General features: G+C 61.1%; 2 protein-coding genes across 9 annotated transcripts; both read left to right on the top strand.

Moving 5' to 3' along the window:
- Positions 1–3335: 3335 nt before the first annotated feature.
- On the top strand, positions 3336–6664 carry CD79A (CD79a molecule). Its single transcript, XM_027619247.1, has 5 exons — positions 3336–3493; positions 4823–5149; positions 5330–5448; positions 6007–6075; positions 6209–6664. Exons 1-5 carry the CDS (start codon positions 3415–3417, stop codon positions 6326–6328), a joined length of 714 nt encoding a protein of 237 aa, XP_027475048.1. The 5' UTR covers positions 3336–3414; the 3' UTR covers positions 6329–6664.
- Positions 6665–7108: 444 nt separating this feature from the next.
- On the top strand, positions 7109–26812 carry ARHGEF1 (Rho guanine nucleotide exchange factor 1). 8 transcript variants are annotated; one of them, XM_035725221.1, is made up of 32 exons: positions 7822–7913; positions 8320–8554; positions 12879–12921; positions 13010–13093; positions 13538–13651; positions 15788–15886; positions 16075–16117; positions 16288–16534; positions 16964–16993; positions 17253–17352; positions 17503–17599; positions 17674–17709; positions 17857–17994; positions 18760–18865; positions 19391–19402; positions 19978–20145; positions 20446–20591; positions 22015–22161; positions 22498–22580; positions 22766–22891; positions 22990–23104; positions 23225–23325; positions 23520–23597; positions 23842–23917; positions 23999–24166; positions 24679–24766; positions 24897–24983; positions 25271–25341; positions 25448–25534; positions 25797–25960; positions 26047–26149; positions 26432–26811. In XM_035725221.1, the coding sequence occupies exons 3-31, from the start codon at positions 12892–12894 to the stop codon at positions 26128–26130; spliced, it is 2925 nt and encodes a 974-aa protein (XP_035581114.1). In that variant the 5' UTR covers positions 7822–7913; positions 8320–8554; positions 12879–12891; the 3' UTR covers positions 26131–26149; positions 26432–26811. The 8 variants fall into 8 exon arrangements, with proteins under 8 accessions (XP_035581110.1, XP_035581109.1, XP_035581111.1 ...); XM_035725216.1 differs by lacking the exon at positions 8320–8554 and having other exon boundaries at positions 7110–7913; positions 26432–26812; XM_035725220.1 differs by lacking the exon at positions 7822–7913 and having other exon boundaries at positions 7994–8554.
- The last annotated feature ends 183 nt before the right edge of the window (positions 26813–26995 follow it).

Below are 26995 nucleotides of genomic sequence, written 5' to 3'. Positions count from 1 at the left end.
AGAAACCGAGAAAAGAGTGGCTGTTGAAGCGGTGGCCCCAGTTGGGGCCTGTGCTGCAGAGGTCGCACTCTGTCCCGCGCTGGAACAAAAGCAGGAGGGGCAGGTGGCTTCTTCCCTAAAGGAGGTAGACTTGGGACAGCCACCTTTCACTCCTGGTGGCTCCTTGAGTGTCCCTGGTATGCACCTTTTGGAGCTAGTTGTCCCTGCCCAGAGTTGGGATGGGGTGCCACTTCCCACACCCACCACTGCCCGAAGAGAGGGTTGTGTGAGGCTCCTGCACAGAGGTTGAGCTGGGCCGTCAGGCGGCACGACCTCTACAGTCCTGCATGGCAGTTGGCTCTCGGTGCAAATGGGGTGGGAGCTCTGAAGGGCACCAAGTGGGCATGTGCCAGACCCCAGAAAGCTGAGCCTGGAGAATTGGCCCCATGTGACCAAACCCACCTCCTCCTTGGGGAACACTACGAAGCAGAGCCTGAGCTGGCTCGGCCAAGGTCTCCCGATTTCCCCCAGCCCGTTATTGGACCCATTTACTTCCAGTGCGAAGCCTGGGCTTTGAACTCAAGTGACTCGTGTTCAATAACCTTCCAGCTCTGACCCTAATTCTATGCAATCCTGAACCACCTACTCCCCCTCTGAGCCCTCCGCTCCTTGTCTGGATCACTCCTGAGAGGTCTGCAGAGTTACCGTATAGATAGTGCCTTGGCTCAGAGCAGTGCACCAAGCACACGACCAGTTACTTGGTGTTCAGGATGGAAAAAATCAGTCCCACGTCCGGTGGGGAATGAAGCTGTCATCCCTCCCAGCTCCAGCTCAAGTTTGTGCTGAATAAACAGCCTATCATGTGCAAGGCACTTAATAAATCACTTAATACAACTAGGCAACCCTGTGAAGGTGCCAAAAAGCACCCGCATTTTCGGTATTGGGAAAGTAAGTCACAGGTTGGGTCGTTTGCCCATGTACCACAACGAGGGGGTGGCAAAGCTGGAATTTGAACTTGGGCAACCAGGCTCTAGTCACTGCAGCTCATTGCCCCATGGAAGTAAGGGAAATGGAAAAACAAGGCGAGAACGTTACGTACCTGGGCATGGCCTTGGGCCAGTCACTCCCTCCGTTCTGGGCTCCAGTTTCCTTTTTTGTCAATTGAGGAAGAAGACTTCTTGGAGTAGACATGCGAACACAAGGCAGCAAGGCCCAGGACCTGGTTGGCAGACGGCTAAGTGGCCGGTGGGTGGCGTCCCTGCAGGCCAGTCTGGCCTGAGGGCCTGCAATCCAGCAGCTGTGCCTCTGCGGCCACGAGGGGGCAGTCGAGGGCCTGGAAACTGCCTCAGCCGACGGAGGGGAATGCTGCAGTGTCTGAGCCCGGGGGTTCTTCCTAGGTGGGGGGGTCATAAGGAGGAACTAAAGTGCGGAGGGGCTGGTGACCTGCTATAAAGCAAGGGTCGCAACAGAACACCTGGGTCCCCGGAGGGAAGGGAACGGGGGAGGGCCCCCAGGCCAGAGAAGGGGAACTATGTCCTTGCAGCCTCAGGAGGGGGACAAGGGTGGTGGAGGGCCCAGACAACAGTAGGCTGACAGAGTTGAGATTCAAACACAGGAGTCACGAACTCTTGAGGCCCATGCTCCTCTGTGTGGGTGACAGTTGGATTTTGTTTTTTTAACTATGAAATGATTCAAGCATGCAAAACAGCATACCTATTAGTGTAAGAAAGACCCGTGGGCCCACTACCCAGCTTAAGTAAAACAAGACCTAAAGCCGAGACAGGAAACGCCCTCCTCCCTTCCCCCAGAGGGAACCCCTCTCGGGAATTGGGTGTCACTCACCTGCATGGGTTCACACCTCCACTACAGAGGCACGTGTCCCTAACGGCACCCAATGTTTCGCCTTTTGAAAACAAGTCAGTTGTTGCACGCTGCATGTGTTGTGTCATTTTCATGTCATTACTGAGACGCAGCTGGGTTGACGAGTAGAGCGTCTTTTCGCCTGCTGAGTACTTTACTGGCGGCCTACGTCACCCCGTGTGCATCCTGTTCTCCCGTACATGGACTTTTTGTTTCCGCTTTCCTACCAAAAATCTCCCTGTGGTAAATTTTTTCCCTGTGTGTCTCCTTGTGTGCACATGTGATGGTCCCCTAACTGCTCACAAACATCTCAACAGTCTCCTGTGATTCCCCACCCCCACTCCTCAGACTCCGTTTCCTTCCACGTGACCTAAAATGCTGCCCAACAGCAGGTGGGCACACACAAGTGACTCAATCTCTGCTCCACCACTCCCAAGCTGTGTTACACCTGGCAAGTGATGGCATCTCTCTGGGCCTGTTTTCTCTCTAAAATGGGGGGTGGCCTACCTTGCCCCCTTGTGGGGAGGCTGACTCACATCAAGAGCCCGTTGTTGCTCTAACTCCTCGGGTGCTGGGAACAGCATCTCATGTCACAACACTGGGGAGATATTCTTATGCTCATCTCTCATGAAAAATGCCCAGGCTGGGGGTGCCCGGCTGGCCAAGTCAGTAGAGCATGTGACTCTTGACCTCTGCGTTGTGAGTTTGAGCCCCACATTGAAAGCAGAGATTACAATAAAAAAAAAAAATTTTTTTTTAATGCCAAGGCTCAGAACAGGAAGCCACCACCTAGTCATAGAGCTGGTCGACCTGCCCCATTTATTTGTCCTGAGCATTAATAGGAGTCACGTTTTACTGAGCACCTACTATGGGCTGGGCCCTGTGTTCAGAACTTTGCATGCACAACCCCTTTAAATCCTGGATTCCAACGCCAAGAAGTGAGGACATGGAGGCTCAGAGAGGAGATGAGCTTTGCCTAAGGCCAGTGAGGAGTGGATAGGAGGCTCAGAAGCACCACCAGCCCACAGGCCTGGCTTGGCCTCTTCGGGAGGGAGGAGGTGGGAGGTGAGGAAGAGGGTGGGGAAAGAGGCAGCAACCTCAGGGTCACAGCCCCACCAGCTGGTATTGCTTGGGGTGTGGGTGGGGCAGCCTGGAGGGCAGTGTTGATGAGGTGCCCCCCTTCCCCAGCACTGAAAAGGGGCTCCCAACGCAGTGGGGTGCCTGAGATTCAAGGCAGAGGAGAAAGCTGTTTCTCTGAACTCTGGCTCCCTCGGGCTTCCTTCCCAGGGCCAGCCAGTGAGGAGCCAGGCCTTGGACTGGTCTCTTTCCACCACCCAGCAGCCTCCCCCAGGGGAATTGTGGCCACAGGTGCAAGGAGCAGTTTCTCTCCACTCCGGGCCTGAAGCGTACTGGCAGGGGCTGCCCCCGGGGCCCACAGCTGAAGGAGGGCCCGGCAGTGGGGCCGTTGGAGCCTATCTCCGGCAGGGCTAGGCAGGAAGTAGGGCGGGGTTAGCCGAGGTGGGATCTGGTACCCCAGGACTGCTGCGACCCAGACTAACCAACCCACTGGGAGAGATGCCTGGGGGTCCCGGAGTCCTCCAAGCGCTGCATGCCACCATCTTTCTCCTCTTCCTAATCTCTGCTGTTGGCCTGGGTACGTGGCTAACAGGCTGGTGCTGGGGGCAGGGGGGAGTGGGGCAGGGAGGACTGAGGAGGCTGGAGAGAGGGCAGAGGCAGAGAGGCACTGCCCAGGGGGTGAGGAGCCAGCAGGTGTGGGGGCGGCGGGCAGTGCTGGGAAAGCCCTTGAAGAAACTGCATCCACCTGCTTGACCATCACAAGCAGGCCGCAGGTCTGAGGGGAGGCCAGAGGGGGCTCAGCAAAGTTGAAGGGGCGTCTACAGCCACATGGAAGGAGACAAGGGCAACAGACGACTTCCCCACCCCCCTCAACCCCACAGGTCAAAATAAGGAACTAAGGTTGCCCTTGACTGAGCTCCAGAGCTGGGGGCAGGAAGGGGACTTGGGGGGTGGCGCTCAGCTTCAGAGAGAAGAAACAGCTTTCTCCTCTGCCTTGAATCTCAGTCACCCCACTGCGTTGGGAGCCCCTTTTCAGTGCTGGGGAAGGGGGGCACCTCATCAACACTGCCCTCCAGGCTGCCCCACCCACACCCCAAGCAATACCAGCTGGTGGGGCTGTGACCCTGAGGTTGCTGCCTCTTTCCCCACCCTCTTCCTCACCTCCCACCTCCTCCCTCCCGAAGAGGCCAAGCCAGGCCTGTGGGCTGGCCTGGGAGGCTGGAAGCTGGGGTTTCCCCAGCAGCCAACCCACTTTGCCGAGGCCCTCCCCTACCCCGCAGTGCAGCCGCCAACTGAACTCACTCCTGACCCCCAGGTTGAAACAAGCAGAGAATGAGGGGTGGGCCTGAGGTCACAGGCCAAGGCAGGCCCCAAGGCTGGCTGAAACGCCAGCCACTCTTGCTGCCCTGGTGTGCCAGGCAACCAATCTGCCCTCCCTGGGCCTCAGCTGTCCCACCTATAAAATGGGACAATGAGAGAACCTACCTCTTAGGCTTTTGTGAAGATTACACCAGCTAAGGTACCAGGTGCCAGGCAGGGCTCAGGGTGGGAAGGTGAGCCTGGAAGGCCTTCAGGAGGAGGTGATGTCCATCCAAACTGATTCTGGACGGCGCTCCCTGGACAGAACCCTCCTATCATTAGGAAGCCAAATATCCAAACACCTGTGAGTTCAGCGGGGCCAAAGCACAGGGCGCAGGTGGGGCGGGTGGCGAGAGGTGGCGCTGGAGAGGTGCGTGGGGGACTCGCAGGGGTGTGTCCCCATGCCAGGGTGTCTTACCCTCTTCCCCCAGGAGTGTCCTCAACCCCCTCCCCCACCCCACGCACCCCAGGGTGCTGCCGCTGGGGGGGGGCAGGGCTGGGGCCTGTGTCCCCACCCGCAGTCCCCAACTCCTCCGCCTCTCCGCAGGCCCCGGGTGCCAGGCCCTGTGGGCAGACGGGGACCCGCCCTCGGTGACCGTGAGCCTGGGCGAAACGGTCCGCCTGCAGTGCCTGCACAACCGCAGCAGGCCCAACACCACCTTCAACGTCACCTGGTGGCGCGTCCTCCAAGGCAACACCACCTGGCCCGACATATTCTGGAGCAATAGCCAAGAGCCCCACGGTGAGCTGACCATCCACACAGTGAACAAGAACCACACAGGCATGTTCAGGTGCCGGGTGGAGGAGAAAGACCTCTTCACCCAGAAAGTCCTCAGCTTCCAGCAGTCCTGCGGCACCTATCTCCGCGTGCGCGGTGAGTGCCGGCCCCGGGGAACCAAGGGCACCCATCGTGGGCATCCTCGCTCCCGGCTCATGCACACTGTGGGGGCGGGGGGGGGGCAGCTTCAAGGGGTCTGGGCCTTGCCGGGGGCAGGACTGGGTAGCCAGGAGGGCGGGAGGCACGTGTGCTCTGAGCGGCACCCCCTCCTCACAGAGCGGCTCCCCAGACCCTTCCTGGACATGGGAGAGGCCACCAAGAACAACATCATCACAGCCGAGGGCATCATCCTGCTCTTCTGCGCCGTGGTGCCTGGGACCCTGCTGCTGTTCAGGGTGAGCCCCTGGGGACCTGGGCCCTCCGAGGCTGAGGTCCCCTCCTAAGCTGGGAGAGTGACAGCACCCTCACAGGGCTGAGGGGCACATGAATTCATACCATGACAGGATTTTAAAAGGTGCGTGGCTCAGAAGGGCACCCTTGCTCAGGCTCCCCTCAGGACTGTCCTCCCTTCCTCCCACTCCCCAGCTATCCCTCACTCTCCCCCCGCCCCAGCCATGGTGTCTCACTCTAACCCCCCCAACCGGCAGTGCAGCGGCCCTCCAGATGTAGCCAGGGCAGATGGGGGCTGGCTGTCCTCCCAGAGCTTCTGACCTGCACCAGCCCCGCCTTAGGCCCTGGGACTGCCACTGCCATTTCTGTGAGAACTGTTTATTCGTGCAAGAGCAATAAAGCCAGGGACCCAGAGTCACCTGCCACTCACCCGTGGTGTGGCTTTGGGTGCGTCCCTTACCCCCTCTGGTAAGGCACCTCTCCGGCATCCAGGAGGTTTGTTCGGAAAACACATTCTCCCCCCACATCCCCTCACTGAGGCTCCCGATCCCCCCTCCTCGCAGAAACGATGGCAGAACATGAAGTTTGGGGTGGACACCCAGGATGACTATGAAGATGAAAACCTTTATGAGGTGAGTGGTGGGTGGGGACAGGTGAGGGGCAGGTGCACTGGGGTTCTCGTGGGGGTCCTCCCTGGGGTCGTCTGGGGGCAGGGGTCTGGGCGTCAGGGCGCTGAGGCCCCCCCCCACCACATGTTCCCCTCAGGGCCTGAACCTGGATGACTGCTCCATGTACGAGGACATCTCCCGAGGCCTCCAGGGCACCTACCAGGACGTGGGCAGCCTCCACATCGGAGACGGGGACGTCCAGCTGGAGAAGCCGTGACCCTGTGGGCTGCCCCCGGGCAGACGTGCTGCCAGCTGTGGTGTCCCCCCACCCCTTCCTGTTCTCTTTTCATAGTCTCCCCCTCCCCGAGTATCCTGACTCAACTTCCCCCTTGAGTGTGTCCGCTCTTCTTCCCTCCAGACTGTCCTCATCCCCTGCACACACCCCAATTCACCCCTCCTCCTGCTGCTTTTCCCAGCCTCCCCCCACACCCAGCGGGTAATGAGCCCTTAATCGCTGCCTCTAGGGGAGCTGATTGTAGAGCCTCCTTCCTGTCACCTCCCCCTCCCTGCTCTGTCATGGCCACTTAGTGATAATAAATCCTTCCCCAGTGCAGACCTTGGCAGGAGTCATGGATCTCATGGGGATGCTCCCCTTCTCTGGTGGGACTCAGGAGTCCAGGCCCCCAGCCTCCTTCTCTTCCAGACCCAGGATACTGCTCCCACCCACCCCCCACCAACCCCTGCCCACTCCCTACACCTGGGGCCAGGTAGCCAGAGAGAAATAGGAAGCGTTTGGGGAAGCACCTCACCCTAGGCTATGTCCCTGAGCAGAGAGGGGACACAGAAAGGAGCCAGGTGACCATATTTATTTATGCATATTTTAGTCCCACAAACACAGGCGCCTGTCTGGTGGGGCTGGTACCCAATTCGGACTACAGCCAGGCCACACCTATTATTCTCTGGGAATGGAATTGCAGCAGGGGCATCTGGAGAGTCTGTGGCTCTCATCTGGGGATGCGGGGGGAGCCCTGGGGGACACAGGGACGCAGGGTTTCTGGGAGAGGAGAGAGAGACTGAGACACAGAGAGATAGTAATGGAGACGCAGAGCAAGTGAAGAGAAAGACAATGACAGAGATACGGGGACAGAGAGAAAGCAGGAGAGAGAGAAAGGAAAGAAGGGTCCATAGAAAAACGGACACGGAGAGGCTGACCCCTGGGACTCTAGAGAAAGCAATGGTTGGGGAAATGATCGAGGTGGCCATGCAGAAAGATACAGAGACCCGGAGAGGGGAAGACAAGAGATGCGACAGAGGGGAGGGACAGCGCGGAGAAGCAGGGGCCCGGGAGCGGGAGGAAAAGACCCCCCACGGAGAAAGGAGCGACGACAGAGGGGCGGACAGAGAGGGACGCGGACAGAAACACGCACAGCGAGGCAAAGAAAGAGAGGAAGACCAAGAGACCCAGACGGAAAGCAGGGGAGGCTGTGGCGAGCCCACCCCGCCGGGGAGGCGATGGCGGACACCCGGCAGAGGCGAGAAACGTGGAGCCCGCGGTCGGCTGACAGACGGACAAAGCCGGGAGGAGCCGGGCGGGGCCGGGGCGGGGCCGGGGCCGCGGGTCCCCCGCCAAGCAGAGAAAGGAGGGGCCGGGCGGGCGGCGAGAAGGGGAAGGAAGCGGAGGTGCCGGGCGGGCGCGGGGCGCGGGCAGGAAGCGGGGAGGGGCGGCGGGGCGGGGGCCTCCGGAAAAACGCCCCAACTTCCTGCCCCGCCAGAGCCAGGAAGCGGGAGCCGGGACGCAGGGCCCGGGATCGCCGAGCCCGACCTCGGGCGCCCCGCCGGTCACCTCCCCGCGCGGACTCCAGGTACACTGTCCCTGGCCCCGCCCGGCCTCCCGCCCCTCGGCTGCCAGGGGAAGTGAGGAGGAGGAGGGAGAGGGCGGGGGCGCTGCCGGCGCTGCAGGGGCTTCAGAGCCAGTGGACGCCCCTCCCCGGGCCTCAGTTTTCCCATCTGTCAAAGGGGGCAAAGAGAGGAGAACTAATACCTGCCGAGTGCCCAGTAAGTGGGGATGAGGGGTGCGAGGCCGGGGTCAAGGCCTCCCAACTGTCCAGCGGAGGACGGATGATCACTCCCATTGTACGGGTGGGGAAACTGAGGCTCAGGGAGCGGAACCGAGTCGTCCCAGGGGACACACACCGTGAGACCGAGTGGAGTTGGGATTTGAACTTGCAGGTGCTTTCAAGCACCGTCCTTCAACCCCACATGCTTTAGGGCCACCGAAAAAGAAAAACGTCAATAACCACGCCGTAGGCCGCCGTGAAGCTGGAAGTTGCAGAGCGCGCTTGAAAGCATTTTTTGGAAAGCTCTTTTTCTGGGCCATTAATTATACCCTGAGAGATGGGTTGTAGGGGACAGAACTGGAGATCTTCCCCCATTGTACAGGTGGGAAGACTGAGGCTCGGAAAGAAATACTTTTTCCAGGTTACACGGCTTGTCAGCGGGAAAGGTACGCTGGAACCCAGGAGTTTTGCTTTACAGTCCCAGCACAAAGTGTGCGGCCGGGGCGGTGGGGGTGCCGGGAAAATTAGTGTACGCCTTGGAAATTCAGCTGTTTCCGGAGTTAGGAAAGCCAAGATAGGGTGGGGAACCCAGGCCGGAGACTAAGGGCCAGGGGCGAGTCGGAGATGTCGGATTGAGCCCTGGGCTGGGGGGCTGGAACCACTCTCTAGTGAGGCTGGGGGGCGGGGGCGGGGGGCGGGGCACAGTAGAGTGACAAGGGCAGTCGAGATACGGAAACGCCAGACCTCCAAGGCAGGCCAGAGCGGCCCTTTCTGGCCAGCGTGGCGCAGTGGAGAGCTAGAGTGGCCGGCGGGAGAAGTAGAGTCGCTCGGTCAAGAACCAGGCAGCCGCTAAGCTAGAGCGGCTGGCGGGAGGAGTGGAGCTGGAAGCAAAGGTAGACGCTGGGGCAGCTAGAGCGACTCGGAGGCGGGGGTGGGGGACCCCGGGAGCCGGCGCGCAGAGGCTTCGATTCTGGCGGCTGCGGTGGATTCTCCTACGACCAGGAGCAGGTGAGGGATGCTGCCCCCGGCGGGCGTCAGACCCTGACTCCGCAGGATCGCCCCATCATTCCTGGCCGTGCGCACCGCCACGTCCCGTGTAGTAGGATTTGGGGCCCGTGTAGACCCGCCACGTCCCACCTAGGATTTGGGGCTGGTGTAGATGCGCCACGTTTCGTATAAATTACAAGGGCCTATAGACCCACCAGCTTCCTGCTAGCCCCACCCGCCACGGAAACTCGGCTTCTTATAGATGTGGGGTCCCCATCGGTCACTAGCACCCCCTAGAATCCTGGGCCCTGTAGATCCTGGGTCTTGGGACCACCACATGCTCTTGTAGAATTCTGCTCCCCTTTTAAGTCTCCACAGGTCCCGCAGACTGGCTGCTTTACATATGGAATCATGACCCGGTGTGCTTCTGAGCTCCGAGTAGATCCACCTGTTTGAACTTACCAATAGAATAGAATCTGGAGCCTTATACATTCCAAGGGCCCCTCGTGGACTTACCTTGACTACTCTGTATTTTAAGTTCTTTAAGGCTCCCGGAGGTTCTTGGGCACCAGGGACGTCCACTCAGTGTCTTATAGACCCCGAACCTTGCATAGAATCCAGGCGCCCATGTAGTCCCCGACTGGTGCCTGCTTTGCTCTAGGACCCTCGCCTCTCAGAACCTAAACCTTCCCTCACCACCGCCACCCCCAGTCCCATGCACACAGTATCCCCTCTGCTGGGCCGTAGGCCTTTTCAGTTGCCTACAGATCCATCTGACAGTTTCAGCGTGTGATTACCCTTTGTGGTACCCCCTCACCGTCTATCTCCTAAGCAGCCAACCCCCCACCTTCCCTTCCAGAATGCTTTCTTGAGCCCTAAGCCTCTGTGGAGCAGCCTGAGCAGCAACCCGCACTCCTGCCCAAGTCACAGTGCGCACATACCCCTGCCTTTCCCAGACACCAACTTTGGTTCAGATTTTAGTTTCCTAAGGTTGGGGTGGGGGTTCGCCATGCTCTGAAGCAGCACATTCTGATAGTTAAATGCATAAACTCTGGAGCCAGACTGCTTGGGTCTGAATCCTGGCTCTGTCTCTTATGAGCTGTGCTTCAGTTTCCTCTTCCGAAAAATGAAGGTAGTTATAAAACTGACCTCCAGGAGTCATTTAGAGGATTAAATGAGTTAATACCTATAAAGCAGTAATGTTATGCATGCTATATACTTAATAGCATGTATTAAATGTTAGCTATTGTTTCAATTTCCGTGATGAGGAGTGAAGGAGATAACATGTATCAGGTGCATGATTGGGGCCTGCCTGGCACTGAGCATTTGCTCACATACCGTGTGTCCTCTCCTTTGCACTTTTTGGAATCTCCCTGCCTCTGTTGAACCCCCCCCAAGTGGGGTGAGCATGGACCTTCCATGTGCGCAGTCATGTTTTCCAACCCAGAAGTTGCAGCTGGTGGCCTGGTGAAGGTTTTCCATCTCGAACGGGAATACTAATCGCATGAGGTGCTTGTGGTTGTGAGCGTTAAGTGAGTTCAGATGTGAAGCCCTTGGAGCAATGCCTAGCACACTGTAAGTGCTAGGTAAGTTTAGCTTTTGTAATAAATAATCACTTTTTTTTTTTTTGGCGTCGGTTTGCAAGTTTATTTACGTGAAGATTTAACAGTACTCAAATCTTAAATTACCTAAGCTTGAAGTTGGACAGAGACGCTCTATGGAAGAGAATAAAAATGTCGTGTGCTCTGGGGAACCCATGGGATGGCACAGGGACACTCCAGAAAGCATCATTGTTTCATGATCATAATCAAAATCATAGCCACCGTTTACTGAGTGCTAGGGAGGAGGCCTGTGGAGGAGGCAAAAGGGTGAGTCTCAGGCGACCAGGGTTATAAATAGCTTTGGGTTGTGGGAGGGGCCCCCCACCCCATCTCCACAGCTCCTTCCCGCCTGACACGAGCTCTCACGGCATTAGCCAGACTAATTAAACACACAGAAGATGGTGGTGGGAAGACGCAGGGGGAAGCGGAGACTCTAAGGGAGACAAGATGGGAGAGCCAGCAAGAGATGGGAGAGAGAGAGAGAGAGAGAGGAGGGACAGCACATGGCACAGTGACTCAAGAGGACTCAGAGGTGGCCGCAGAACCAGATGTGGGAAGACAGAGACACTGACAGAGGGGAAGGACAGCGACAGAAGCAGGGTTAGGGCGAGGTGGCTGAGGGGGAGGGGAGGCAGAGCTGGTGGGAAAGTGGGACAGGTCTGAAGGGAGGGAGAGAGGGAAGAAGACAGGGAGAGGAGAGGCAAAGGCCTAAGGCACATTCAAGGGACAGCCCGCCGGAGAGAGCTGGCTGGGGAGGGAGAGCCAGCGGGACGGCCGGATGCAGGGCAAGGAAGACAGACACGTCTCGGGGATGAGCCGGCTGAGGACCTAGCCTTGTTTTCTGGGATTGGAAGAGGGGGAAGATACCAGGTCCCCGAGGGAAAGCAACTTCTGGGTTTAGGGAAGGAGGTTCAGAGTTTTGTTTTCTCATGTGGAGAGAGTTGGGGGGTTGGGGGATTTGCCTTTAGATTTCCTGTCACAGGAAGTGGGGCTGGTGGGTTCAGAGGAAACATCCGGCCCCAAGCCTGTCAGTCTAGGAGAGCCCCCTCACCCCAGTTACCTCCTTTCTACCTTTCCTTTAACCTTCCCAACTCGGCTAGCCTCCAGGCCCTGCCTCCCTAGGACCCAGCCTGCAGCGCCCTCGTCCCTCAGACCCAGGAGTCCAGGCCCCCCACCTCTCCTTCCTCAGACCCAACCTCCAGCCCACTCCTCTCTTAGACCCAGGAGCCAGACCCCCAGCCCCTCCTCCCTCAGACAAGATGTCCAGACACGCAGCCCTCCTGCCTCAGACCCAAGGGTCCAGACTCCCAGTCCGTCCTCCCTCAGACCCAGGAGTCCAGGACCCCCAACCCTCCTCCCTCAGACCCAGGGGTCCAGGCCTCCCAACCCTCCTCCCTCAGACTCAGGAGTCCAGGCCCCCAACCCTTCCTCCCTCAGACCCAGGGGTCCAGGCCCCCAACCCTCCTCCCTCAGACCCAGGGGTCCAGGCCCCCAACCCTCCTCCCTCAGACCCAGGGGTCCAGACCCCCCAACCCTCCTCCCTCAGACCCAGGGGTCCAGGACCCCCAGCCCTCCTGCCTCAGACCCAGGGGTCCAGGCCCCCAGCCCTCCTGCCTCAGACCCAGGAGTCCAGGCCCCCAGCCCTCCTCCCTCAGACCCAGGGGTCCAGGCCCCCAGCCCTCCTGCCTCAGACCCAGGGGTCCAGACTCCCACTCCCTCCTCCCTCAGACCCAGGAGTCTAGGCTCCCGGCCTCTTCTTCCTCAGACCCAAGATCCAGCCTGCAGCCCCCTCCTCCCTCAGACCCAGGGGTCCAGGCCCCCAGCCCCTCCTCCCTCAGACCCAGGAGCCCAGGCCCCCAGCCCCCTCCTCCCTCAGACCCAGGAGTCCCCAGCTCATCCTCCATTAGAGACCCCAAATTACAGGCTCTCATGGCCACAGCTCTCTTATGGACCCGGGCTCCTGGGCCTCCACCGCTTCTCCCACCCCTCCAAGGCTCCCCGCCCTGGCTGGCCTCTGAAGGGCTCTTTGTCGCCACACAGAGGCCCCATTGAGCTGCGGAGGAGGCTGGGATTGGGGGGGGGAGGCTGTTTACGCACCTTCGCACCTGGGCCAGGACTCTGAGTAACCGCCCTGCGCCACCGCCTCCTGCCCCCACTAACCGTGGCCCCTCCTCCCACCCAGCCCCGTGGAGCCCATGGAGGCAGAGGACACCCCCCGCGGGCTGGTGAGTGGAGAGCGCCTGGGGGGACGGGGCTGGAGGGCTGCGAGCTGGGATTGCACCCCGAGCTGAAGCCATCCCTCCTCCTCCACAGGCCCCAGGACCACCGCGGCCTGGCCTGGTGCCAGTCAGCATCATTGGGGCTGAGGACGAGGATTTTGAGAACGAGCTGGAGGCGGTGAGGGGAGATGCAGGGAGGAGCGTCTGTCCCAGGCTCCCTGGGCCCCAGCCCTCAAGTTCCATCCTCAGTGTCCCCCTCCCACCTTAGGTCCATCATGGGGTGCTGCCCCCTGCCTCCTCTCACTGCCCATTCCTCTTTCTGTGTTCTGGGTACCACCCCCCTCATCCCCTCTTACCCCATTCTTGACGCCTCATTATAGCACAGACTCCCACCCTTTTCACTCTAACCCTGGGTTTTACCACCGCCCCCCTTAATTACAGCACAGATCCCCACTCCCTCCCGTGCCTGTCCTCATCACCCGCCATTCTAACGTTAAATCTCAGCCACCGCCGTTACGGCGTAGACTCTGCTGCCAGGGAGGGGAAGGGTCAAGCCCAAAGCCCTTCCTCTGCTCCCCACTGTCTCACCGCCCCCCCCCCCCCCCCCCGTCCCCACCCGCAGAACACAGAGGAGCAAAACAGCCAGTTCCAGAGCCTGGAGCAGGTGAAGCGGCGGCCTGCCCACCTCATGGCGCTCTTGCAGCACGTCGCCCTGCAGTTTGAACCTGGACCCCTGGTGAGGGCAGGGCTGTGTGGGCAGAGGGAGGGGTGGGGCCGGGACAGGCCACGGTGCTCAGTGAGATAGACCAGTGAAGACAAGCTGGGAGGGTCTGGAAAACAGATCCAGAACCCACAGCACAAGATCTAGAAAGAGAGAGCCAGAGCACTAGCTAGCCATGTGACCCAGGCAAGATCGCAGGTGCTGCGTGGAAATCTCCGTGAGGAGCCAGTGCAAGGGGGGGGGGGTGAGTACTCACGGCAGGGTCACGCAGAGAACAACAAGAGAACCCAGAAGCCAGCAGAGACCATGCCTCCCAGCCTCCTTCCCTGCCTGTGGCTGTGTCACCCCATCCATGACCGCACCCTTTCCCGCTGACCCTGGAAGTGGAATCCTGCTCTGTGGCCTCAGCAGGTGCCACCGGTCTGTCATTCAGGGCTAGGGCGTGGGAGGAAGCCACTAGCCTTCCTAGGTCTAGCTGGCCCAGAAACAAGAAACACCCACAAGCAGCCCAATAAGGCAGAGCGAGCCTAATTCATGATCCACAGATACCAGGCAGAAAAATACCCGGGCCCCCGCAGTTGCCGACCTGTGCTGCCCGGAAGCGCGTGCCGGGTCTAGAGAGCCCAGTGCGTGACTTAAGAAGAAAGAAGCCACTGCACGGGCTAGAGGGGGGTGCTCTGTGGACAAGGCTGTCATCCCAAGAAGACCCAGTGTGGCCCAGCACAGGCTGCAGTTAGGGTGTAGCCCAGAGCACTGGACTGGACTGGAAACGCGTAGCGGGGGCCCTCCGGAAACCAGGCACCGATAGAAATGCCAGGGCGGGATGCCTGGGGGCTGCAAGAAGCAAGGGCGCATCGACTGACCCTGAAGCTTCAGAAATTGGCAGGAAATCGGGAAAGTGCCTTCTCTCCAGAAAAGTAGCTGCCCCTCCCCTGTGAATGGAGGCTGTGGCCTTCTGGGCAAGGAGGTCCCCTTACTTGATTGAGCCTGAGGTGTCTAGAAGTCGAGCTCTTGGAACTCGGCCCAGGGAGGGTGCTGACTGCCGTGTCCTTTTACAGATGTGGAAACAGGCCTAGCCAGGGCCAGGGGCTTGGCTGAGGTGACCCGGATGGCCCCTGGAGTTTGGAATCTGGCCTCCTGCTAATCCCCTCACCTCATCAGCTAGGGAAGCAGCCATGAGATAGTTGTGGTCCCCTGGGCCGCGTCCTGTTGGCCTCTCATGGAGTTTTGTCGTGGAGTTTGGGGATATGCAGAGATTGGTTGAGAAATAGAGTCCTGCCCCTACCGAGGGGTGAGTCCTTAGCATACAGACCAGGTCCCTTGCCTGACGAGAGACCCCAGGAGCCAAGACAGGCTGCAGTTGGCAGCGCATTGCCAGCATCACCCCGCACGGGGCTGATGCACAGGCGAGCTCAGGGAATGAGTGGTGAATGAACGAGTGAGCCCCGCTGGGCCACCTGGTTATTTACCCAACCCCCACTGTGCACGGGGCCTCTCTGGGGCACAGACGAGTCAGAACCTTGGTCTCTCTCACACACATCCTCAGGTTGCTTGCGGTAGGTAGTTCTAGGCTATGGGTTGTAGGGGAACAGGCTGCCTGGATTCTAAATCCCAACTTTGCCACTAACTAGCTGTGTGACCTGGGGCAAGCTTCTTTTTTCTTTTTCTTTCTTTTTAAGATTTTATTTATTCGTAAGAGATAGAGAGAGGCAGAGGGGGGAGCCCGATGAGGGACTTGATCCCAGGACCCTGGGATCATGACCTGAGCCGAAGGCAGACACTTAACCATCTGAGCCACCCAGGCGCCCTGCGCTTCTTGAGCTCAGTTTTCTCACCTGTAAAATGGGATAATGACAGTGCCCATGATTGACCAGGTTAACGTGAGTCAAGGGTTTAGAACGGCACCGGGTCCAGGCCCAGCTTTCTCAGTGTAGCAGGAGATAGCAGGAAACCAAACCACAGCCATTTCACAGGATAGAAAACTAGCAAATGCTCACGGGGGCCCCAGGGAGCCCAAGAGAGGCCAGGGCCCGGGTGTGGAGGTAGTGGAGACTAGGGAGCACTTAGCAGAGGATTTGAGCTGCAGGTTTTTCAAGGGAGAGTGGGGTTTGGTTGGCGGGGGAGAGGACAGGCGACGCTCTGTGTCCCCAGCTCTGCTGCCTGCACGCGGACATGCTGGCTTCTCTGGGCCCCAAGGAGGCCAAGAAGGCCTTCCTTGACTTCTACCATAGCTTCCTGGACAAGACCGCGGTGAGAGACACCTTCGAGGGGTCCCGGTTCCCCCACTCCTTGGTCCTGGGGGGACTCGGTGCCAGCTGGGCCCTCCCTCCACGGCTCCCTCCCCTCAGCCCATCATTCCTGGTGGGCACCTGGGCTGCCGTCTGGTGACCCCATCACTGCCCGGTCCTCCCCCTCACTCCATTCTCTGTCCCGAGCAGGTCTTGCGGGTGCCGGTCCCTCCCACTGTCGCCTTTGAACTTGGTAAGGAGAGGGGAAGGGGACTGTGGGTGAGGGAGAGGTGTCTGGCCGGGGCTGGGGAGCCCCAGGCTGGGAGGCCACACTCCCCTGCTCCCGTCCTTCCCCCAGCGTGGCCATCGGGAGCCCGAGGGGGGGTGGAAGCGGCCCCCAGCCCCCTGCCCGTGTCCCCGCAGACCGCACGCGGCCCGACCTCCTCCCTGAGGACGTCCAGCGGCAGTTTGTGCAGGAGGTGGTGCAGAGCCAGCAGGCAGCCGTCAGCCGGCTGCTGGAGGACTTCCGCTCCAAGCGGCTCATGGGCATGACGCCCTGGGAGCACGACCTGACCCAGCTGGAGGCCTGGGTTGGGCGGGACCGTGCCAGCTTCGAGGCCCGGGAGCGGCACCTGGCCGAGCGGCTGCTGACCCATCTGGAGGAGATGCAGTGAGTTGGGGCCTCCCCTTCCCCAGCCTGGGGGCAGTGGTGGGGGGGTTCCCTGCAGCTTCAGGGTTCATTTCTTACCCTTTGGGCTCTTCCCCTGACTTCTGGGTTCCCCAGCCCTGCCGTTTGTGATTCATCTGGTTTTGTGTTGTCTCCTTCCCAACTTTGGGGCACCCGCCCAGTTTCCAGGGCTTTCCGTGGTCTTGCGTTCGGGCCTGGCGAATTGGGTCCTGTCCTTGCGGCTCTGGGCTCACAAGTGACATTCCTCCCGCTGCCGCCTTCCACCCCTGTAGCCTTGGCCCTCTCCCTCTCCGCCTCTCCTCTCTCTCCTGTGCCCGCTTCTAAGGGGACAGCACTCCGGACCTCTGTGCTGGGTAGACCAGGGAGCCAGGCTTAGCAAGTCTGTCGAAAACTCCTTTCTTCTTTTTGCAGACCCACCATCTCTACCGATGAGGAAAAGAGGTGATGACGGAAGCAGAGGGGGTGGCGGGAGAGGCATTTAGTCCCCTGGGCCCCAGGGAGGAGGACCGGGGATCAGGGGCCTGGCACTGTCCTCTGGACCCCCTCCCCCTTCCTCAGACACTCAGCCGGAAGCAGTTGTGGGGTTGGGGTCGGAAGCGAATGCGGAGGGGACGGCTTGGGGACAGCAGTGTCCCCGTGGCCATGGGCGTGTGTGTGCATCTGTGCACACGTTGGGGCCCTCACCGTCCCCTCCCCATAGTGCCGCTGTGGTCAGCGCCATCAGCCTGTACATGCGCCACCTTGGGGTGCGGACCAAGAGTGGAGACAAGAAGTCGGGGAGGAATTTTTTCCGAAAAAAGGTGCTTTTCCCTTGAGCGCCCAAACCTGGCCCCTCCCTCCCCCAGAGGCCCCTGGGGAGCCCCGTGATTCGGGGCTCATGGGGTCTGATTCTGCTTTCTTGGGGTCTCAGAGATGCATCGCCCCTTCTCCACTCTCCTTACTTCCCTCAGATGATGGGGAATCGGCGGTCAGATGAGCCAACCAAGACCAAGAAAGGCCTGAGCATCTTCCTGGACGCCGCCCGCTGGAACCGGGGAGAGCCTCAGGGTGAGGTGCCCGGCCGCTGCCCGCCCCGGCTTCCCCACACCGCCCCCGCCTCATGGTCCCATCTCTCGTTTCAGCCGCCGATTTCCGACACCTCAAAGTCGAGGCTGATGGTAATGGTCCTAAAGCTGGCTGGGGGCTTGGGGGGTGGGGGGGGGGGGTGCTCCTGGGCCCTGGGGAGGATGGGGCTGGAGTACAGACTGCTGTGGATTAGAGGAGCTGGGCTCTCATTTCCCCCTGCTCCCTGGATGTCTCCCCAGCTGAGAAGCCAGGCCTTATGGAAAGGAGGGGAGGCCTGGGGGTGCCCTCCCGGGACCGGAATGTTGGGGCTCCTGGGCAGGATGTCCCTGGAGTTTCTCTGCACCCTCTGTCTGGAGACAGCCCCGACAAGGAACCAGGTGAGTTTCTTGGCTCCCCACCCCAGCCCGAGAGACCACCGCTCAGTTCTCTGCTTGCCCCTCCCTGATCCTGGTCACCAGTATTATTAAGAAACCCCCCCCGGGGGGGGGGGGCGCCTGGGTGACTCAGTTGGTTAAGCGGCTGCCTTCGGCTCAGGTCATGATCCCAGGGTCCTGGGATCGAGCCCCGCATCGGGCTCGCTGCTCATCAGGAGCCTGCTTCTCCCTCTCCCTGTCGCTCTCCCTTGCTTGTACTCTCTCTCTGTGAAATAAGTAAATAAAATCTTAAAAAAGAAAAAGAAGAAAAGAAACCACCCCCCCTTCCCTCAGTTCACCCGTTCCACGGCTTTCCCCTCAGGCTCCGGCCTCTTGAATCTGAGGCAACTGCTTGGCCGGGCGTGGGTTCAAGTCCCAGCTCGGCAGCTTAGTCGGGTTATATCCTGGAGGCCCTGTCTGAGCCTCAAGTCTTCCTAAAAGGGGTCTACCTCTTCCTGCAAGTCCCGGCTTAGGGTCGGGAGAAGGAATGGATGTGGAGGCGTCACGCAGAGCCCCAGTGTGCCCTGGTTCAGTGGCTTCTCCCCCGACCGGCCCCAGCTGCTGTGGCCATGTCCCCCACCGAAGTGCAGGGCAGCCGCTGGTGTCGGCCGTCCCCTGGGTGGCTTGAGCCCCCACCCCCCATTCCACGGGAGGAAGTAGAGGCCCCCAGAGTGTGGGTCTTGCCGCAAGGGCCCGGCAGCCTGCCTTGCTCTCCCCCGCCGCCCACAGGTGTTGATGCCCCACCAGAGCTGGGGGATGCGCCCCCGCAGGGCCCGGCCAGCCTGGAGCCCCTGGCGCCCCCGGAGAGCACTGAGGAGGGCGCTGACACAGAGAGGTGCCCGGGGCCAGGGGTGGGCGGGGGTGGGGCGCTGGGTGCAGGAAGGGGCTTCTCAGGCTGGGGAGGCGCGTGCGGGCTCGCGCTGCCGGTCGCTCCTGCTGTCCCCGAGCCGTCTCCACTCTACCCGGCTCCTGCCTCTGCCCGTCTTCGGCCTCTCCTGTCCGCGCTCCACTTTTTCTTTTCTCATCTCCCCTTCGCTCTTCCTCCTCCCTTCCTCCTCCCTCCCGCACTCACTGCCTCTGGGCTCCCCCTGTCCCCTCCCCCACCCCTTCAGATTTTCATCCCCTCCCCTCCTCTTCTGAGCCACTGCCCTGCGCCTTGCTCCTGCCTCCCAGTGCCCCCCCCTCCGTCCCCCGCCCTCTGTGCTCCAAGCCTGGGGGCCCTGTCCTCCTCACAGTTGGGGGGCAGGCTCTGCCCCCTGCCTGTCCTTGTGCCGCTGCTTTGGGGACCCTTTGGTGGGTGGGGGAGGTGAGTTGGGTTCCATTTGGGTCCCCCTCTGACCCTGTGCCCCTCTCTCCCCAGAAGGTGGAAGAGGTGGGTGCCCGGGCCCTGGGTGGGGGGAGGGCTAGCCCCTCCCCCGTTCCTCCCAGCCCCTCCCCTCTCCCCATGGGCCACCCCCTCCCCTTCACCCTGCAAGGGGTGGGTGGGGACATCACCCTCCCAGCAGAAGAGCTAAGTATTGAAATCTCCTTCCCTCCCTCACTCCCTGCTCTGCCCCCATCATCGCCTCGCCTCAGGGAAGGGAGGGGTCGGTCCTGTGCTCCATCTTGGGTTACCCTCCCCACCTCCACCAAGTTTCCCTGTCCCTCCTGGCCACCCCCACTGCCCCGGCACCCCAGAGTCCCAAGTCCCACTGCTCCTGACGCTCTCCTCTCTTCTGTTGCATGTTTGGTATCTGTCCTGGTCTCCCCTACCCGGGTCCCCGTCTGTCCCTGTCTTGGTCTCTCCCTGTCTCTCTCCCTCTCCTGGTCTCTCCCCGTCTGTCCCTGTCTTGGTCTCTCCCTGTCTCTGTCCCTGTCTTGGTCTCTCCCTGTCTCTGTCCCTGTCATGGTCTCTCCCTGTCTCTGTCCTGGCCTCTGCCTGACTCTGTCCTTGGCCTCGGGGTCCAGGCTATCGGGGCGTCTGGGGCGCTCGGAGAGCCTGCGGGTGAGTGACCGCCGCCGGCCTTCCCGGGGCAGCCTCGGGGCTAAGGGCCGGGGTGGGGGCCGCTCCCGGAGTGACGTGGACATGGACCCCAGCTCTGCCACGGCCGTGCTTGGCCCTGCCCGACGAGCCACGTAGGTCATTCCTCCCACATCTACTGAGGCAGCCTGGAGAGTCAGGAGGATGGTGGGGGAGGGGTCGTTGCCAGAGTTACAGAGAATTGGGTATTGGACGCTCAGGTCACTGAGGTCACAGGAGAGGGGTGGGACTCTTCTTTCTAGAGATTTGGGGGCTGCTCTGCAGCATGGGCTACTTTGGAGGCGTCGAATGCCAAGGCCACGGGGTGGGGTGGGGGGTGGGGTGTTAGACACTAGCAGTGGAAGTCTCCCTGGGATTCCCCAAGCTGGGGCCCTAACAAGGCCTCTGTCTCACAGCCCTGAGCCCGGAGATGAAGGGGACCCAGGACGGTCAGGACTAGAGCTGGAACCAGAAGAGCCCCCTGGCTGGCGGGAGCTCGTCCCCCTTGGCACCCTGCACAGCCTGCCCAAGAGCCAGGTGAAGCGGCAGGAGGTCATCAGCGGTGAGTACCGGGGTCACCACCCCACCACCCGGTTCTGGCAAAGAGATGGAGCTGTCCATCCCCCCAGAGCTGGAAGGCGGTCTGTTTCCACCGAGGGCCATTTGTTATGTAAATTGTAGAACAGCCACTCATGGGACAGGAATGTGGCTGTCAGCTGTCAAAGTGACATTTCCAGCGAGTTCCGCCCCCCGCCCCCCCACCAGCGCAGGGCAGTGCTGGCAAGAGCAGGAACGGTTATATAAAGTTGTATTTCTCCAGTAAATCTTTGTTTTCTTATTTGGGTAGTAATAGTTCACACCTCAAAAGACTGTCACGGAGCTTAGGTGATTCATGTGAAGCGTTCAGCTCGCTGTGGGGCCGGGTATGAACTTTTCCAGTGTGACTGTTCTTACCATGATCTTAACCATTCAGGGGCAGAAAGGGTCCCAGGGGGACACGTTTTGGAAGATAATCAATATATTATCAGTGCTCGCTTCTGGGCAGGGAGGTGATGGAAGTATCGTTTCTGTCTTGATTCTTTTCTCTGATTTCGAACTGGGTGTGGGGAGGGTGTTTGGCAAAATAGAACACTTCTTTGGAAGCTCTGGTTTGGAAGTTTATTTACAAGTTGCTTAATAGTAAGGGTACTCATTTGGAATTTTTAGGGCAGTAGGGGAATACTTTTTGTGTCACAGATCCTTCTAAGGATATGAGCAAAACATAAAGCAGTGCTATCTGATAGAATTTTCTGGAATAATGAAAACACGCAGCATCTGCGCTGTCCAACATGGTTACCACCAGCCACGTAATGGCCGTTGAGCACTTGAAATGTGACAGGTACAACTGGCAATGGAATTTTGTATTTCAGTTAAAATCTGAAGGCCTGTACATGGCTAGTGGCTACCGTAGCAGACAGCACAGCCATTTCTTTCGTCAGAAGAATATTCCTAACACAGGATTGTGCGTTTAGTGTCCAGGGACTCCTGGGACCCCTGAAACCCAGGCATGCTCCCTCTGGGGGGGTCCCTGGATCCAAGGCTATCAACGTGTGTGTAAAGGGTTATCATTGTTCCAGAAACCAAGGCCGAGAGACTTCCTGGACGCCAAACACAGCTCCGGTGGGGGTGGGGGCGCTTGCTGGTGGTGGTGTGACCAACTCATCCCAGTTCGCCTGGAACTTTCCCAGGTGTAGCCCTGAAAATCCCATGTTCTGGGAAAGGCATCAGTGCCAGGCACAGGGGACCATTGGTCACCCCGGCTGGCTGCTGCCGCAGCCAAAGGAAACGGGCTTTTTCAGGATCAGGAATCTTCGGTGGCTATTTCAGGGGCAAACGATTCCATCCAGAGAGAGTCACCCCTGTCCCCCACCCCGAGCCTGCCTCTGAGACTGCACCCCATCCTTTGCACCCTCCCCAACCATGCTTCCTGCTCGGTGGCCCCACAGAGCTGCTGGTGACAGAGGCCGCCCACGTGCGCATGCTCCGGGTGCTGCATGACCTCTTCTACCAGCCCATGGCGGAAGGGGGCTTCTTCTCTCAGGAGGAGCTACAGAACATCTTTCCCAGCCTGGACGAGCTCATCGAGGTGCATTGTGAGTGCAGGGCCATGGCCCACTGTGCGCCCCACCACCGGCTCCCTCCTCGAGGCCTTTGCGGCTAGACCCGGAGTCTAGCACATTCTCCTTGAGTGCCTACCACGGGCAGCTTCTTTTCTAGCCCTGGGGGCAACCCCACACCCCCAGAGCTCACATTCCAGGGGGCACATCAACAAGCGCACGGCATGGGCGGGGGTTGGGGGGGACAGCCCATTGGCCCCAAGGATTAGACACTTGCAGCCCGACCTCCACAACTCCCCCCCCCCCCATCGGCTCTACATACCACCTCTCGGGCCCTGACAGAGCGCCCCCTTCCCTCACCGCTCTCAACAGCCCTGTTCCTTGATCGGCTGATGAAGCGGAGGCAGGATAGTGGCTACCTCATTGAGGAGATCGGAGATGTGCTGCTGGCCCGGGTGAGGGCGCCCAGCCCCTGCCCCTCTGGGGTCCCCTCCTCCCAGCCAGGGACCTGGAATCCCATCAAGACCCAGGGGTCGGGGCCCCTCACCCTGTCCTCCTGTCGAGGCTGCTGTTCCCTCGTGAGGCCCTGCTCTTCCCAATCCCACCTGAGACACCCTCCCTGGCCTGAATCTCACTGTAGTTTGATGGTCCCGAAGGCAACTGGTTCCAGAAAATCTCCTCCCGCTTCTGCAGCCGCCAGTCGTTTGCCTTAGAGCAGCTCAAAGCCAAGCAGCGCAAGGAGCCTCGGTTCTGTGCCTTTGTGCAGGTGAGGGGGAAGCCAGGGTCCCAGGGGGGAGGGGGCTGGTGTCGCAGTCCCCGAGGCGCCCCCCGGTACGGGCCACCTCAGCGCCACTCTGCCCCTAGGAGGCCGAGAGCCGCCCAAGGTGCCGTCGCCTGCAGCTGAAGGATATGATCCCCACGGAGATGCAGCGTCTGACCAAGTATCCCCTGCTCCTGCAGAGCATTGGGCAGAACACAGGTGCCAGAGGGCCAGGCCCCACGCCACGGGGCCCCGGCTCTCCTGTCTCACCGCGGCGGGGCGGGGGGCCGGGAGCTTCAGGCTCGGGGTTCACCGGGGCTCGTCTCTCCTTTGCCACAGAAGAGCCGGCGGAACGGGAGAAAGTGGAACGGGCAGCCGAGTGCTGCCGGGAAATTCTGCACCATGTTAACCAAGCTGTGCGCGACATGGAGGACCTGCTGGTGAGCCTGGCCGTGGCCGTGGGCCCACAGGGAGGGGGCGTCCGTGGGGGGGTGCCTGGGCGGGCCTTTCTCTTGTCTGCCTCGGGGCCCCTTCTCTGGAGGTCGGGCCTGGCCCTCGGCTTGTCCCTTCGGGGTCACTGTGGGTCAGCCGCAGCCCCTGGGTCATCCCTGTGACTCTCCCTTCCCTGCCCCAGCGGCTCAAGGATTATCAGAAGCGCCTGGACTTGTCCCACCTGCGGCAGAGCAGTGACCCTATGCTGAGCGAGTTCAAGGTGGCCCTGCCTGCCCTGACCTCCCCGCTTCTCCCTGGCCTTCCCCTGCCCTCGGCCAGCCCTGCCCCTCCTGCCCCCAGGACTCTGTGCTGATGCGCCCCAGGAGTGAAAGCCACCCCCTGCTCGGAACCCCTCCTCGGTCCCAGCGGCTTGCTCATCCTGAGCCTGGCCCACCGTCCCAGCCCCGTGGTCCTCCCCACCCTCCCCTGCCCTGGCGCCGACCATGACGCCTTCCTGCCTCCAGAACCTGGACATCACCAAGAAGAAGCTGGTGCACGAGGGCCCGCTGACGTGGCGGGTGACGAGGGACAAGGCTATAGGTGAGCGCGGGGGCGGTGAGCGGGGCCGGGGGGTGGGGGGGTCCGGAGGGGCACTGCTGAAGCCTGGGCCTCGCCCCACAGAGGTCCACGTGCTGCTGCTGGACGACCTGCTGCTGCTACTCCAGCGCCAGGACGAACGGCTGCTGCTCAAGTCCCACAGCCGGACGCTGACGCCCACGCCCGACGGCAAGACCATGCTGCGGCCCGTGCTGCGGCTCACCTCCGCCATCACCCGCGAGGTGGCCACCGGTGAGGCCCCTGCCCGCAGGATGGGGGGGGCCTCTGAAAGAGCTGGGGAGCGCGTGCTGGCCCCCCAGGGAGGCCACGGCAGAGGCCCAGGAAGGGGAAACCGCGAGGGCCCCCCTCCCCCCGGAGCTGGGCGTGGCCGGGGGCCAGGAGCGCTGTGGGCCTTAGGAGGGGACCCGGGCAGCTCCCCAGGGGTTTGCACACAGGAGCTGCCAGCTCTGATCAGCGTTCGGAGACGCCCGCTGCAGGGACTGTAGGGGAGCAGGGGTGGAGGCTGGAGCCCAGCGAGGAGGGGTTTGCACATGTGTACCAGCGGCTCCAGGGGTTTTGTGGGGAGAGCCAGACTGGGGACTTGCTGCCTGATGGATGAGGGGGTGTGAGAGGGAGGCCCTGGGAGGAGGCACCAGAGGGATGGGCGTGAGCTGGGGGAGCCTAAGTCCCCCGCCTCTAGCCCAAGCTCAGGGGAGGTGCACATCGGGGTGACCCTGGCCCTGAACCCCCTCTTCCTCCTGCAGATCACAAAGCCTTCTATGTCCTTTTCACGTGGGACCAGGAGGCCCAGATATACGAACTGGTGGCCCAGACCGTGTCAGAACGGAAGAAGTGAGGGGGGTCTGGGTTCTAAGCTCGGGTGGAAGAGGTGGCCCAGGCTGGGGGGGTTGGGAGGCCCCGGCACAGGATCTGGGGGGCTCTGACTGCCTGCCCCGGGGTGGGGGCTGACCTGTCTCCCCAGCTGGTGTTCCCTCATCACCGAGACTGCTGGATCCTTGAAGGTCCCCGCTCCCGCCTCTCGCCCCAAATCCCGGCCCAGCCCAAGCAGGTGAGGGGGACACTGGAGGGCTGAGGAGCCAGGGAAGATGACTTTGTGTGTCTCCAGAACTTGAGCTCCGGCTGTGTGTGTGTGTGTGTGTGTGTGTGTGTGTGTGTGTGTGTGTGTACGTACAGGTGTGTGCCACCACCACAGCCAGTCTGGCCCCTGTCCAGGCCCCTCTGTCTCCATCTCCCAGCCTCGATTTCTGTGTCTGAACCCCCCCCCCCACCTCCTGCTGTCTCCCTGCTGCCCCCGAGGGCCAGGGCCATGGGGTCACCCAGTACTTCTCCCCGCAGCACCCGAGAACCCCTGCTCAGCAGCTCGGAGAACGGCAACGGTGCTGGCCGAGAGATGCTCCCAGTGGACAGTGAGCCTTTGTGGGGACACGTAGTCGGGGTGGGGGGCAAGGTGTCCCGAGGAGGCCCGGCAGGAACTGAGCACCGCCCGCCCCCGCTTCTTCCTCCCCTCCCCAGGCCGGACCGAGAGAATCCTCAGCACCCTCCTGCCCTACTGCAGGCCCGGCCCCGAGGGCCAGCTCGCGGCCAAGGCCCTTGAGAAAGGTAGGCCGGCGCCGTCCGTGCGGGGCTGCCACTAGCCCATCTTTCCAGCCTGTCTCCTGTCCAGGCCCAGTGCGCTCCAGGCCTGCGCCACCACCCTCGGTGGCCCCAAGCCCCTCTGCTGTAGCCTCTGTCCCTCCCTTGACTTCCGGTTCGACCTCTCCCTGGATGCCCTCCATTCTCCGTGTCCCCTCCCTGCCTCTCCTCTGCACCCCCTTCGCATCCCCCAGCCCCGCTTCTGACTCTGTCCCCTTGCCCCTGCCAGTGCTGTCCCTGAAGCAGCTCCTGTTTCCCTCGGAGGAAGACAGCGGGGCGGGACCTCCCCGTGATGGGGATGGGGTCCCAGGGGGCGGCTCCCAGAGCCCGACCCAGACCCAGGAGATTCGGGAGAAGCTGCTCAGCCTGGAGGAGACCCTGAAGCAGCTGGAGGTGGGGGCCTGGGGAGAGGGGCAGGGCGGGGGAGGATGGGGCTGACTCGGTGGAGGGACCCCTCTCATTGAAGCCTCTCCATCCAGGAGGTGGAGGAAGAATTTTGTCGCCTACGCCTCCTCCTGTCTCAGCTTGGGGAGAACACCGCCCCCCATCCTGGCTGTACCTGAGGCCCCCTGCCCCAGGCAGGTGAGTGGAGACCCAGAGGGCTTGCAGCTCTGCCCCGAGGGGAGGGACCGCAGTGGGCATCTCAGGGGCTCCCTTCTCCATAGCCCCCTCCTGCTGGCTCCCTGCCTCTCCCCGCTCCACCTCCTGGCTCTGGTGGTTCTCCTTTTTGGGCTCCTCTGTGTTTGCTCTGCCCATCTTCCTCCTCCCCTCCTCCATCTCCCCGGCCCTGCTTCTCCACCCTCTCTCCCCCTTTTCCCTGCCTCTCTTCATCTCTCCCCATCTCCCTTCTCCCACATCCCCCAGGCCTTTCGCAAGACTGAGGGCCACCCGCCGCCACCGCACAGCTGCCGCAGCATCTCCAACCCCAAGGGCCTGAGGAGAGGGAGCTGGGGGGCGGGGGGGCTGTGCCTGGGGGGGGGGCCCAGCTGGGATCACCGCCTCCCCCCCCCCCCAACCTCCCATCGGCCTTCTCTCCCTCCTGCTTGGGGGACTCAGGGCTTCATTCCGGGGGGGGGGGAATCACCATGACCCCCCCCCCCATTACCCAGGCCATCTCTGTAGTGCCTGGGGAGGGCACTCCTCCATTCCCCACCCCCAAGTGCCTTTGCTATGTTTTTATACCCTGAATTGGAGGTTTATTTTTTAATATATATTATCTAAGGAGAGCTACGTGTGTGAGGATGGGGTGGGGGGCCCTGGAGTGGTTTCTGGAACCCTCTTGCTCTGTGACTGACTGGCATTACCTTCCTGGGTCTGCCTTTCTCCACTTCTTCCTTCCTGTCCTTCAACAGTGACTCCCCAGGTGATCCCCCGCTCCCACCCGAGCCCCCCACTGTCACCCACGACGCCGGGCTTCCCCCACAGCTC

Source organism: Zalophus californianus, chromosome 17 (genome assembly GCF_009762305.2).
Source record: "Zalophus californianus isolate mZalCal1 chromosome 17, mZalCal1.pri.v2, whole genome shotgun sequence".
In the NCBI taxonomy this organism is placed as follows: Eukaryota; Metazoa; Chordata; class Mammalia; order Carnivora; family Otariidae; genus Zalophus; species Zalophus californianus.
The sequence above is the reverse complement of the archived record's forward strand: the minus strand, read 5'-3'. Positions and strand labels throughout refer to the sequence as shown.

Bases quoted from the DNA above. Each gene is read 5' to 3' on its own strand.
- ARHGEF1 (XM_035725216.1), top strand. From the start codon at position 7,354: ATGCGACAGAGGGGAGGGACAGCGCGGAGAAGCAGGGGCCCGGGAGCG. The intron at 22,581-22,765 runs GTGAGGGCGCCC...ATCTCACTGTAG, and splicing joins GAGATGTGCTGCTGGCCCGG to TTTGATGGTCCCGAAGGCAA. The intron at 23,598-23,841 runs GTGGCCCTGCCT...TCCTGCCTCCAG, and splicing joins CTATGCTGAGCGAGTTCAAG to AACCTGGACATCACCAAGAA.
- CD79A (XM_027619247.1), top strand. From the start codon at position 3,415: ATGCCTGGGGGTCCCGGAGTCCTCCAAGCGCTGCATGCCACCATCTTT. The intron at 5,150-5,329 runs GTGAGTGCCGGC...CCCTCCTCACAG, and splicing joins CACCTATCTCCGCGTGCGCG to AGCGGCTCCCCAGACCCTTC. The intron at 6,076-6,208 runs GTGAGTGGTGGG...TGTTCCCCTCAG, and splicing joins AAGATGAAAACCTTTATGAG to GGCCTGAACCTGGATGACTG.